The sequence below is a fragment of the Sorex fumeus genome, unplaced genomic scaffold (genome assembly GCF_029834395.1).
Source record: "Sorex fumeus unplaced genomic scaffold, SorFum_2.1 ptg000083l, whole genome shotgun sequence".
Taxonomy (NCBI): Eukaryota; Metazoa; Chordata; class Mammalia; order Eulipotyphla; family Soricidae; genus Sorex; species Sorex fumeus.
The window spans coordinates 9,986,201-10,000,000 of NW_026606140.1; the positions used below are offsets into that span (position 1 = coordinate 9,986,201).

Below are 13,800 nucleotides of genomic sequence, written 5' to 3' on the forward strand. Positions count from 1 at the left end.
GGTGTGTATTTCTACCCCCACCAAAAAAAAAAAAAGACACACGGGTATTTTCCTCCAGGCATTCTGCTGCACCAGGCTTCACTGCCTTCCGGTCACTTTCCCCCTCCCCCCCCAGCCCTTTACCCGGGGAAACCACCCCAGTGAACCTGAACCTTCTCTTAGATCCCCAGATCCCGCTTCACCCCAGGAAGGGAATAATATACCTGGCCAACCACCACTGTGCTCACTCACAGGCTCGGTTGCTCACTGCGCTACCCTTTTGCCTTGTTCGGTTGGTTCTGAGGCCAAGAGTCATATTTTTCCTCCCCCACGTTCTTCCCTCTGTTGCTGTCATGCTTGCAGTGACACATTCGCACACACTTGGTTGTGGTGCTTGGCAGGTACCGAACAGCCGGTGCTGGGGCTCGCAGGAGTCACACACACGTGCTCACAGGGGGAGGGTTGTCCTAATTTTAGCGTGTTTCCTGCATGCACCTCCATTGCACCCCCAGGACTCCCAGACAGCAGCATTGGGGGACCCCCCTCAGTCCACGCGGGCAGCACCAGGGAGAAGCTTGTGCCACTGAGCCTAATAAATACCTCATTAGGAAGTTCCCAGCTGTACAGTCAATATGGTCACACTCAAAAGGTCTGAGCAGTGTGGGGGAGCAGTTAATGTCCCAGTGGTCAAGCCTGGTGAGCAGGCCTGATCCCCACAGCTGCTGACCCACAGGAGACCCCAGATAGTTCAAGGCTGCTGTCCAGAATCACTAGGAAGAGAGGCTGAGAGCTGAGAAGGCCCAGTCTCCAGGTGGTCCTGGGCTCAGGCCGGTTCCCTTCAGCAGACAGTGATGCCATGTGACTCCAACCTTCCCCATTGAAAGATCCTGCCCCAAGAGTTAGCCCTCATATAAACTCACCAGGACTCTGGGCAGTGAAATATCAAAGTAATATTCATCACTATGTCCTTTGGCAATATACAAGCATCAGTGATAAGGCCTCTCCACTCTCCAGGGGTTGTTCAGAATGGGATAAGCTGGTGCCTCTAAGGGCAAGAGGTGTCTGGGAATCTGAGTACCTCATTTTTGCTGTGAACTTAAAACCTCACTTTAAAAAAAAAACAAAAGAGGGGACAGAGCCATAGTACAATGAGTAGGGTGTTTGCCTTCCATGTGGCCAACCTGGGTTCAATATTCAGCATCCCATATGGTCCTCCAAGCACCAACAGGAATAATTCTTGAGTGCAGAGCCAGGAATAACTCCTGAGCATTGCTGGGTGTGATCCAAAAACAAATAATTTTTAGAAATTTTTAAATAAGGGACTGTAGAGATAGGATAGCGGGTAGGGTGCTTGCCTTGCATACAGCCAACCGGGGTTCAATCCCTGGAACCCCATATTGTCCCCCAAGCTATTAGTAGTGATCCTTGAGCAGAGCTAGGAATAAGACTAGATGAGTCCCCAAAACCAAAACAACAATAATAATAAAACACCCAGACCTCTACAGCTAATCCTAAGAATTAACTTCATTCACAATGCTTTATATTTAAACCATGATGGGGAAAATTAATAAAAGCAGAGAAGAGCCACTTTTAAATATTCACAATGATCCAGATGAATGCAAACAAGATATAGATTCGCTAATGTGCACTTAATCTCCAAAGGACTGAAGAAGTCTGGGCTTTTAGTCTATAATGTTTCTAAGACTGTGTCCATTAAATACGAACAAAAAAGGAGAAGGCTTGGTGGAACAGAAGTGATGCACACTTGATGATCAGATCAATTTAAATATTATTCATGGCATATTGCCTGGACCATGCTCTAGCTGTTTCTATGGTTTGGTTGGTCTTCTATGGCTCCTCTTCGTTTGCTAATGGATCATCTGGATTAGAAGCACTTAACAAAGCCGGGATCAATGGCAGAATTGTGCAGCTCTGCAGAGCCGGGGACCACTTATCTCTTAAAGTATCTAAACATAATCTTCCCACTTGTATATGTGAGGATGATAAATTTTGGTCATGAAATGTACTTTAGGGACTACCATTGGGTATTCTGGAAGGAATAGTTAGAATATTATTTCAGTTTCGAAGTCATTATTTAAGTTTCAAAGGTGGAATCCTGGGGCCTAATACTGACGGCATGAAAATAATGAGTTTTGGAAGCAGAGTGATAGCACAGCGGGTAGGGTTGTTGGCCTTGCACGAGGATGACCCGGATTCGGTCCCCAGCATCCCATAGGGTCCTCAGGCACCACCAGGAGTAATTCCTGAGTGCAGAGCCAGAAGTAACCCCTGAGAATCATCGGGTGTGACCCCCCAAAAAGAATGGATGTTGCTTTCATCTGTTTCTGCTTTTAATGCCAGAAACTGCTTCTGCCAGCAAACTCTGAATTTCCTTGAGCATCCGCAGAGCAGCCCAGCCATCTATCTCGTCACCCATCTCTCCAGCCATCAAGACAAACATTTTAAACCAGAAAGGATATGTTTCAATTGCTAGCATTAGAGGACCCTACCTAGGGATTCAATAAATATTAGCTGTGGGTGTTTGGAGGCGCAGAACCCAGAATTCAAAGGCTTGCTCCCCTTCATAGATCTGGATAGCCTGGGGTAAGCCTTTTTTTTTTCTTTCTGGGTCTCAAAAGCCTTTTTTTTTTTTCTTTCTGGGTCTTAAGTTTCTTCACCTGTTACAGGAAAAGAATGAGAAGACCCCTTTACTGTCTCAGGAAGTTAAGAGCCCTTAGAGCCCGCTGGCCTTCTTAGGCCCCCAGATCACAAGAAATTCTTGTTCTGGTTCACCTGGGAAAGTGCTATCCATCATATCAGAAGAAATCATCCCTACACGACTGCTGAGGGCGAAGTCACCGCACAGGCCTTGGTGGAGCATAGGGCTTGGGGCTTGGGAAAAACCCTGCCACCCACTGGCATGGAAAAGCGGAGCTGTGAGTTCAGAAGGGAAGCACAGCTGGCTGGGAGCCCCCAGAGGCGGGTCACCTTGACTCACAGAACTTCGAGGGGTGTGTCTTCCTGTGCAGATAAGGATCGGAAGAACAAAGCATCCTAGTAATTCAGTCTGGCCTATTTTAAGTTTGTAAAATAACCCACCCCCACACTTCTTTACAGATCAGAGTTCAAAAGGTAACGGCAAAGAGGTGTGGGGGCCAGCCTAGCTCTCTGCTCAGTGCTCCCGGCCAGCCCTTGGGTTTGGAGCCTGGTGATCTGGTCCCCAGAGCAAGTATCCTGGCCCAGGACCTCTAATAAACAGCAGGGAGTCCAGAGACCCCAGTGGGCACCTTGTAACGAACCTTGAACTTCAGGGAAGGAAGAATGGACTTGGCTTTCCCTCTCTCTCTCTCTCCCAGGGCTGGGGATGTGCGTCACATCTGGCTAGGGAGGAAGACAGCCAGACCTTGGGTCCAGGCGAAAGAATGGGAAAAACTAGCACCGTGGCCTCTAGGAGCCCAGGACAGGTCACTTCCTTCAAAACTGCTGTTTCCTTACCTGTAAAGGGGGTGATAACAACCTTCCCCTCCCAGGTTGGGATAAGGGGGTGACATTCCCAGCGGTGGCCTGCTGTGTGGTGCTGGGATGCACCCTGGGCCTCCTGCATACAAAGCCTGCCTCCATCCCGCTGAGCTCTCCACTGTGTCCCAGATCTCAGCTGTGTTAGTGGAGAAATGTTTTCCTGTAAGCTGAGCCAAGGCCCAGCCCACCAATAATGCACCTTGTCTTGTGGTACTTGACACTAACATCATAGTCATCATAGCCAGATCTCAGGTGTAGGCTGTGATTATCTTGTCACTGTCTATGAGAGGAGCCAGCACAGCCATTAGGGGATGCCAGGGCTGGCTCTCCCTTCCCCTTTCTTTCCGAGGGAATCTCATCGACAGGCATGAGAGACTGGGGAGGGAACATTGCAATGATGGTCACAAAACCTGAGTGTTGGTACCGATGCTTCCAGTACTGAAATGAGTTGAGTCCCCCAACACCCTGTGTGTCTCTGTGTTGGAGCACTTGCCTGCCATGTGCGAAGCCCTGACTTTGATCCCCGACACTACAATCAAGCAAGATGAAACAGAACTCCCTGCAACACCACCTCCATTCTACAGATGAGGGAGTGCAGAAGCAAACAGACCGATGAGGAAACCGAGGGCCACAGGGTCTCCTGACCGGCCTGTGATGCAGCCAGTAAGAGGCAGAGCTGGGATTTGAACCCAGCTGCTTCCTGAACCCACTTTTTTAAAAAAAGCCTTTTATTTTATTTATTTATTTATTGCTTTTTTGGGTCACACCTGGCGATGCACAGAGGTTACTCCTGGGTCATGCACTCAGCAATTACTCCTGGTGGCACTCGGGGGACCATATGGGATACTGGGAATTGAACCTGGGTCAGTCACGCGCAAGGCCCTATCTGATATGCTATTGCTCCAGTCTCAAAAAGCCTTTTTATTGTCAAACAAGAGAAACAAAAGCATACAGAGCAATTCTGCGGCCTAGCAGATTGGACACCCTGGCCAGTGCTTGTTCTAGACGCAGGGTACCCTGAATTCAATCCCCAGCACTGCATGGTTTTCCAGAGCTCCACCAGAAGCAATTCCCAAGTACAGAGCCCAGACCCTGAGGGCCTGGAGAGATAGCACAGCGGGTAGGGCGTTTGCCTTGCATGTGGCCAGCCCTGGTTTGGTTCCCAGCATCCCATATAGTCCCCTGAGCACCGCCAGGAGTAACCCCTGTGTATTGCCAGGTGTGACCCAAAAAGCAAAAAAGAAGTAGACCCTGAGCACCAGTGGATGTGACTTCTCTGGCCAAAAACTAGAACTTCTGGGGAAAAAAGGAAAAGAAAGAAAGAAAGAAAGAAACTTTGCCAGACAACCAGGAAGGCCTCCCCTCACTCCTCCTCTACTATTCAGGCTTTAAAAAAAAAATGTTGTTGTTTGGGGGACTCCTTAGGGTCACCAAATGCTGGGGATCAAACTCTGGACCCTGTGCATTGCCAGGCACACAGTCTAGCCCTTGAGTGATGTCCCCCGTGTACCATTCAGCCTTTCGTAGAAATCATCTCTGCACCCACCCCTCCACCACCTCCACCACACTGAGGAGCACTCCTAGACACTGTCGTCTAGTCTGGCCCACATTCTTTCTCCCTCTGTTTTCAGTAAGTTTTGTTTGGTTTGGGGGCTACAGCCGACAGTGTTTGGTTGCTCCCAGCACTGTTTGGGGCTTGCTCCCAGTAGCACCCAAGGGACCTAGTGATGCTCAAGTGGTGCCAGGGAATCCAAGCCCGCCATTCCCCCAGCGTCGCCTGAAGTAGTCTCCTTTTAGATCGCTCTATTCTAATATCCTCCCTCCACCCCTTTCCTTTGCCTCGTAATTTATCTGCCGAAGGGGAAGGGTGCATTGTTTTCCACTCCGGACTTTGCTGGTGGGGTACTTCAGGGGACAACTCCACAAGTTCTCTGCCTGGATCTGGAGGTGTGGTCAGGATCAGGCTCCAGCTTTTGGCAAAACCCTAGGGGCTGGGGAGCAGGGACTACGTGCTCAGAACCTCACCACGTTGCTGTCTAGAGACTTCCTGGCACCTAGGTTCGGCTTTCCTTTTTGTTTTTTTTGGGCCACACCCAGCAGTGCTCAAGGCTTACTCCTGGCTCTGAGCTCAAGGATCACTCCTGGCAGGGCTCGGGGGACCATAGGGAATATGAGAGGATATGGGGGATCCGATTTGGGGGATTGGCTGTGTGCAAGCAGAGTGCCCTGCCCGCTGGACGTGGCTCAAGGCCCCACCTTGTTCCTAAGCCTCAGTCTCTGCCAGGCAGGCCTGGCTCACCCACAAAAGGGCCCTCCCCAAGAGTCTCCCCAGACTCCAAGGTCCACGGTGGCATCAGCCCTGTCTCACAGCCCAATTCCGTGCTCTCTGCCCCGCCACCCAGTACTGTATCCTGGGCCCGTGAAATTCTGCCTCAGTTCCCAAAAGGAGCAAACTCTCTCAGACCTCGGCCTCTGTGGAGGCCCTTCCTTCAACCTGAAACTCTTCCCCGCCTCCTTGGACCAAACTTGTTTGGCGTCCACCTAGTGGTGCTGGGGATCCAACCCAGGACTTCGAACACACAAAGCATCATCTGCCCTACCACTTGAGCCATATCTTCAGCCCCTTGTCTTTGTATGTATGTATGTGTGGGGGGGGGAGGGGCACATCCGTCACTGCTCAGGCCTTACTCCTGGTTCTGCACTCAGGTATCACTCCTGGCAGTGCTCAGGGAACCAACCAGATGGAGTTCCAGGGACTGAAGCCCAGTCAGTTGTATGCAAGGCTGTATGCCCTAGACACTATACTAGCCCTCTGGCCCCACCTTGTTTGTTTTCTTACCTGTTCCTCTACTGGAAGCTATATTCCTTGAAGATAGAGGTCCTGGCACAGAGCTTGGCACATTGTAAATCTCAATAAATCCCCTCCTCCTCTTCCAGCCTTCCCTCTGCAGCCAGGAAGCACCGGGCCGGGTATCTGGGATCTAACAGCGTTCTTCCCACTGCAGGCGGGAGGGTGGGCAGGGATGAGCTTCCTGCGAGCTTATTAGAGAAGCAGATTCCAGGCGCTGCCCCAACCACCCAACCAATATCGCCAGGACTGTAACCAGCTCCTAGGCTTGTTTCACAGATGCCATCCTGGTGCCTCTTTGCCTGGAACGACGCTGGCTTGGGGAATGCCAGTCTATTCCAAACCCCTGTCTGCTTTTGACCCAAACTTGTCCTCTTGGACCCATACATTTCTCTCCTTTGGACACTGTCAACCGTCACTTGTAGAAATCGGTGCCCACGGGCCCTACATGCCCTTGTGATAATTGCCTGCAGGCCTGCAGTGGGGCTTCCTGAGAGCACTTCCAGGGGAGTTTCCGATTCTTCCTCATCCTTATAGGACACACAAGAAAACCAAGTCTTGGAGCAAAGTCAAGCCAGACTACAGCCTGGCTACTTGCCCGTCTTGCTTCCCTCTGGTCCTGCTGCTCCCACACCTGTCTCTCCACACACTGGGCTTCCCTCGGGGGCCACAACCTGGTCCCTCCTTCCCGCGGAAAGGCTCTCCTGCTCTGCCAGAGCTGGCCAGGTCTCCTGGCAGACCTCTGTACAGGACTCTGCATCCCAGGAGCTTCGATGAGACTTGGGGGGGTCTGGAGGAGGAGGCCTCGCGCCCCAGGCTTCTCCGTATTTCCAATATGTTTCCTTCCTTCCTTCCCTCCTTCCTTCCCTTCCTTCCTTCCTTCCTTCCTTCCTTCCTTCTTTCCTTTCTTCCTTCTGCTTTCCCTCTTTCCCTCTCTCTTCTCTCTCTCTCTCTCTCTCTCTCTCTCTCTCTCTCTCTCTCTCTCCTCCTCTCCCTCTCTCTTTCTTTTCGGGAAACATTCTTGGCGATGCTCAAGAATCACTCCTAGCCTGCTCAGGAGACCATATGAGGTGCCAGGATCGAACCCAGCTTGGTCTTGTGCAAGGCACGTGCCCTACCTGCTATGCTGTCGCTCTGGCCCAGTGTCTGTTAAGACCCCATGTGGGCTTGGAGCAGCAGCAGCCCAGCTAGACCAGCACATCAGTCTTCCTTTCGACTCTGGGAACTGGCTTCTGAACTGAGCAGCAGAGAGGCTAGGTGCACCCTGCCCATGTGCCAGTGCCTGTGCAAGGCACGAATGTTCTAGGAGCGCAGGTGGTCCTTGAACTGGGCCCGGGAAACAAAGACACCACCCTCCTTCCCCACAGTCACCTCTCCCTTGGAAATGCCTTTATTGGTTGGGAGATAACAGGGCCGGGATGAGCTAGAACGGGCATAGAGCCAAGAGCAGGGGCGGGGGTTGCGGTGAGCAGAGCCCCCCAGGAGCGGGCATGCTGTTTGGGCTGCTGGCTGGCTCCCTGGCCCGCCCAGCCAGCAGCGGCCGGGTCCATGGCACTTGGCGCCTGGCAGGACCTCTGCCGGCTTGGCACTGGGGCCTCCTCGGCGCTGGCGCCTCCCTTTCCAGTTGCAGGAGTTGTGAGTCTTTCACAGTGCAGGGGTGGGGGTCCGGGGTGGGCGCCTCCCCGGAGAGCAGGCAGGCCCCATTCCACCAGTCCATCCTGGGCTCTCCATGGCTGCGGCGGGCTGCAGCGGGCCGCAGTTCCTCCTCTCCCGGTGGGGGAGTTTGGCAGTCCTGGATGGGCCCTCCTGGCCTCAGCGGGACATCATCCGGACGAACTCTAGAGTGGGGAGAAAGCAGGAAGCGGGTCCCAGCTCAGCACGCTGCCTCCAGCCTGCCCCCAGATCTAAAACACACACACACACACACACACACACACACCGCTGCCCCCAGCTTTCTCCTGGCCCCCACAGTCTCTTCCAATCCATCTTCCACGCCAGCTGCTAGCAGGAGCCTTCTAATCTGCACATCTGATCCCTTTAAGTCCCCCTCCTGGTTTTCACTGGAAAACAGCCAATCCCGGGGCCAGGGAGGCAGCTCCGAGGGCGGGAGTGCGTTCACACCACCCCAAGTGAAGCCCCAGCACCTAATCATTCGGACAACGGCCATTGGCAGTAGTTGCTGGGACTGAACACAGCTTGAAAAGTCCAGGGGCTGGAGTGATAGTACAGTGGGTAGGGCATTTGCCTTGCACGTGGCTGACCTGGATTCAATTTCCAGCATCCCAGATGGTGCTCGGGAGCACTGCCAGGAGTAATTCCTGAGTGCCTGAGCCAGGAGTAACCCTGTGCATCGCTGGGTGTGACCCAGAAAGCAAAGAAAAAAAAAAGAAAGAGAGAAAGAGATGGACGGATGAACAACTGGGTGAATGAACAGATGGACAAGTGGATGGACAGGTGAGGAAATGGATGGTGGACAGAGAAGTGGGGAGGTGGGTGGGTGGACAGAGAGGCACAGGGACAGGAGGTCAATGAGAGGGGAGCCTGGATGGCAGGGGTGAGGGGGGAAGAGGAAAGGGCTGGGGAAGGGAAGCCCGGGCAGACTGAGGGAGGCGCCCCGGAGGGCCCCACTTTCCCACCTTTTTCAAGCCTCGCCCACCTTCAAAGTCCACTCGTCCATCCCCATTGAGGTCCACGTCTCGGATGATTTCCTCTATGTCTCGGTGTCCCACCTGGTGTCCCAGGAGCTTCCTCATGGCCTCACGCAGCTCGCTCGTGCTGATCTCTCCGTCACCGTTGGTGTCAAACTGGGGGCAGGAAGAAGGAGCTGGGACACAACGGCTGTCCCCAGCAGGCCCCGAGGCCCTGTGCCCTCCTCCCCCACGCCCCCAGACACCCTTCCCTGGGGTCCAGACTCCTGCTTCTTCTTGAGCCACCTCTCGGGGTGGGGGCTTCTCATCTGGGCCCCACTGACCTCTCGGAAGGCGTCTCGCAGCTCCTTTACTCCGATCATGTCCGCCGTCTCTGCCAGGAGTTTGGGTCCCATTAACTCCACGAAGTCATCAAAATCCACGTGGCCACCCACTAGGGACAGAGGAGAGGGCTAGTGACCATGACCTGCTCAGGGCCCGGTGCAGGGGAGCAGCGGAGAAGTGACCCTGGATGGTGGTTGTCAAAGAAAGACTCAGGGCGGGGCCGGGGCCTGAGGAAAAAGGGAACAAGCACAGAAGTGGACGGAGGACAGTGCTAGACACAGAAGGGAGAGGGAAATGTCGGTTAGCAGAGATGGTGCTGGTCCCCCAGGCCTGGCTTCCACTGAGTCAGTCCCCAGATCAGCTGAAGCCTCAACACGGCCTCCCCCCGCCGGGGGCGCCTGACAGGTTCTGGGGAGCCCCGACATGCTCCATAGGGAGCTCAAATCCCCTGTGAATCTCTAGCCAGGGGGAAAGGCTGCCTTCTCGTGTGGTGTGTGTGTGTGTGTGTGTGTGTGTGGGTGTGGGTGGGTGAGACACCTGGAGATGCTCAGAGGTTACTCCTGGCAGTGCTCAGGAGACCATACTGGATGCTGGCTATCGAACCCAGGTCAACCACGTGCAAGGCAAACGCCCTACCTGCTGTGTTACTGCTCCAGCCCCTTGTCTATCTGTCTTACTCTCATCCCACTCCCTACCTCTTACCCCTTCCCTCTGCCCCCTAAGAAACTTCCTGTTCTTGGCCCTTTGCCCCACCTCCTCCTCCCACGGGGGCCAGGGGCTAGGGAAGTGGGTGGGGGAATAGTGTGCCCCCAGCAGGTAGGCAGGTGGGCTCACAGTTCATGTTGATCTGCTGGGAGAGTTCGATGAGCTCCATCTCGGTGGGCATGTAGCCCATGGTGCGCATGCAGTTGCCCAGGTCCCGGCAGTTGATGTAGCCGTCCTTGTCCTTGTCAAATTCCCGGAAGGCCTCCCGGAGCTCTGGGGGATGGAGCAAAGGTGGGCCCGCTGAGGCTGGACCAGCCAGTCCCACGGGGAGGTCCCCAGCCCGGTGTCCTGGAGCGAGCCACCTTCCTCCCTCTCCTGGGCAGCCGTGCAGACGCCAGTGCTCACCTTCGATCTCCTCCGGGCGCAGAGACCGGTCCTGAAACGAGAATGAGCGCCATGAGCAGCCACGCGGTGGGTGCCTGGCCCGCGGGGGCAGGAGTAGGGGGAGGCAGGAAGTGATGACGGGGCTCTGCAGAGGTGGCCTGGACCGGGTCCCTGAGGGAAAAGGTGAGGGGGTCCTCTCCCGCTGACACGGAGACCCAGGTGCCCTCTCCAGCCTGGGCCCCGAATCTCCGCCCCTGGTCCCTGATTCCAGATACAAAACATGTCAGAGAACAGAGCGGATCTGGAGGCAAAAGCCTGTAAATAAAACAAGGTGTGTGTGTGTGTGTGTGTGTGTGTGTGTGTGTGTGTACAGGGGGTCACAGAGAGGACGGCATCGCCCAGACAGAGAAGCAGAGAAGGGAAGCCTGGGGGGACGGAAGGGAAGTGACCAGTAACAGAAGGAAGAGGGGGGTCAACAAAGTTGGGGTGTAGAGGCGGCATCAGGGCTGTGCTCTGCTTCCTGGGCACTGCCCCATCTCCAGCTGGACCCATCAGGGGACAGAGCCCAGAACCCCGGGTGTCGCCAGAGCCTCTGGCTGCCACCAGGATCCAAAACACGCATCTCCAGGCTCCGCCCAGGGCTGGGCCTCCTCAGGGAGCCGAGGACACCCTGAGTCCAGGCAAAGGACAGATGGCAGAGGTCTGCGACGAGCAGGTTCCGGTTGGTGGGCTGCTTGTCCCCCTGCCTAGGCAGACAGAGTGGATACGGGGCTCCCAGCTGGGCCCCCTCAGTAGGCCCTGAAGCTGGTTCCCTGGGCCGGCCCTCATCCCTGCATCACCGCTCCTCAACCTTCAGGCAGGGAGAAGGTGGGCATGCGTATGAAGAAGGACCCCTCAGGCTGGGCACGGCACCGTGGATGCAGACACGTGGGCATGCAACAGGAGGAGAAGGGAATCAGTGGGCACCTGGGCACTGCAGCCCACAGGCTGGGCCAGGTCAGATGCCCTCAACCAACTGGCCCCAGAGCCAGGGGCACTGGCACTGGGAAGTCAGAATCTTCTAGAAACGGAAGCTGAGCAGCATCTTGCGGACCCCAGGACCCTCGTGCTCCGAGAGCGTGCAGTGAGGGGCCACAGGGATCCCCAACACCGCCCGCAGGCAGGGCTCTGCAAGGGAGGCACAGAGGTCACTCAGAGAGCTTTCGAGGGCCCAGGAGAGGCTTGAAGAACCGGAGCACCGGCCTTGCATATAGGGCCCTGAGTTCAGTGCCCTGTACTTCATGGTCACCCAAGCACTGCCAGATATGGTCCCTTCCAAATAACAAAATAAAAAACTTCCTAGATAAATAAAATGATGCATGTCCGAGGGTCGGGATGGAGTTCAGGGCATGTTCAATCCCTGGCATTGCCTGCCCACCCCCATCCCAGCGTGCCTGCGGCCCTGATGGTCCCTAAGCACCGCCCAGCACCCCAGGGCTGGGCTCGGAGCACTGACCCACCAGGCCATAAGGGCCAGGAGTCGTTTCCAGACACCCTCAGCGCCACAGGGTGTCGCCCCCATAAAATAAAGCCCATCCCAGGTCTGCAGAGAGAGTCCAGCAGGCAGGGCGCTTGCCTTGCATGAGACCAACCCAGGTTTGATTCCTGGCATCCCATATGGTCCCCCAGTACCACCAGGAGGGAATCCTGAGCATTGCTGGATGTGGCACCAAATCAAAAAAAAAAAAAAAAAACCAAGCCATTCCTGGTGCCCCGGGCAAGCACTATCACTCCCATTCCTAGTTTTGTTTTGTGTTTTTTTGGGGGGGTGTCACATCCGGCCATCCACAGGGGTTACTCCTGGCTCTGTACTCAGGTATCACTCCTGGCGGTGCTCAGGGGACCATATGGGATGCTGGAAATCAAACCCGGGTTGGCCACGTGCAAGGCAAACACCCTACCCGCTGTGCTATCGCTCCAGCCCCTCGATCCTAGTTTGGATCTTGGCTATTCCAAGAGTATGATTTATTTTGCAAATGCCTCAGGCCTGGCAAATGTGAGCAGGGGTGAGGCAAAGTCTGCTGGCTAGCTCTGGCCCTTCTAGTGTCCCTCCAGGATTCTCAGACACCTGGAGGCAGATAGCAGGATAGCCAGTGCTCCTCCTGTGTGGCTGAGGTGGTGAGCTGGGTTCCAGCCGTCCCTCAAATCATGGGCTTCCCCAGAGTGAGTAGCGGAGAGAGGCAGGAAGCTCCCTGCCCTCAACCAAGGTGGCAGGAAGCTTCCTGAGTGATCCCATACTCACTCTTTCCTCCTATCTCTGTAGTCAGAGAGGTAGAGGAGGCTTCCAGAATCAGGCAGCCTGGAAAGCACAGCCCAGATCTGCTAGTCCCTGGTGTGACTGAATGACTTAAACTCTCTGAGTTACCATCTGTAAAGTGGGTTCATGCCAGCTCCTCCCCTCCGAGGCAGAGTCCCAGGAGACTGGGTTTGAGAAGCAGGCCGGGGAGATGGATCACATGGCACGTGTGCAGGGTCTTCTGGCTAGAGACATAATTCCGTCTCCCCCAGCACCACTGAGAGCCACTTCCTGAGCACTGAGCCAGAAGTAGCCAAAAACAGAAGGGCTGGAGCAATGGTGCAGGAGGTAGGGCTCTTGCCTTGCATGCAATCAACCCAGCTTCGATCCTTGACAATTCATACAGTCCCCTGAGCTTCACAAGGAGTGACCTCTGTGCACAGAGCCAGGAGTAGGCCCTAGAGCACGGTTGGGTGTATCCTTCAAATAAGCAAACAAAACACGGAACTGTTTGACCTATGCTGCTGGATGAATGGAACCGAGAAATTCTGCAGCCCATCACTTTAGGCCCTTCCCCTGTGACTCATGAGATACTTGTCATGGGCTGACCGGTCCAGGAGCCAGCGCGAGGCTCAGTAATGTGAAAAATGCACTTCCAGGGGCCGGAGAGATGGGGAGGGCATTTGCCGGGTTCACTCCCCGGCATCCCATATAGTCCCCAAGCACCACCCGGAGTAACTCCTTCGTGCAGAGCAAGGAGTAACCCTTGAGCATGGATAGGTGTTACCTCACCCAAAAAATTTTCACTTCAACAACTTCCAGCAGTTCACATGCCTTAACTGCATTTCAAACCCTCCATATCACACAGCCGGTACCTCTGGACTGGATAGCACAGATGCCATGGGAATGCTTTTGCGGCTGGGAACCTCTCCTCCCTGGGGGAGGGCTAATACTCAGTATCAGTGCTCAATGCCTTGGAGGCCCTTGAATCAGACTCCCAAAGTTCTTTTTTGGGGGAGTGGGTTATAGCTCACAGTGGTTAGGGGTTACTCTTGGCTCTGCACTGAGGAATTACTCCAAGCAGGCTCTGGGGACCATATGGGATGCAAGGCAGGAAC

At 54.7% G+C, this 13,800-nt stretch overlaps 2 protein-coding genes across 3 annotated transcripts in view; both read right to left on the bottom strand.

Annotated features, from left to right (window-relative positions):
• The window catches only part of ACADS (acyl-CoA dehydrogenase short chain), a 146,781-nt gene that overhangs the window by 47,534 nt on the left and 85,447 nt on the right, over positions 1-13,800 (bottom strand). The gene's annotated exons all lie outside the window — the stretch shown is intronic.
• CABP1 (calcium binding protein 1) overlaps positions 7,709-13,800 on the bottom strand; it is a 21,307-nt gene continuing 15,215 nt past the window's right edge. For both annotated transcript variants that reach the window (XM_056130988.1, XM_056130989.1), the window contains 5 exons: positions 10,429-10,459; positions 10,153-10,296; positions 9,318-9,427; positions 9,003-9,150; positions 7,709-8,184 (listed from right to left, as the gene is read on the bottom strand). In XM_056130988.1, coding sequence (XP_055986963.1) covers positions 8,159-8,184; positions 9,003-9,150; positions 9,318-9,427; positions 10,153-10,296; positions 10,429-10,459 — 459 coding nt within the window. In that variant the 3' untranslated portion in view covers positions 7,709-8,158. The remainder of the gene's footprint in view (positions 8,185-9,002; positions 9,151-9,317; positions 9,428-10,152; positions 10,297-10,428; positions 10,460-13,800) is intronic.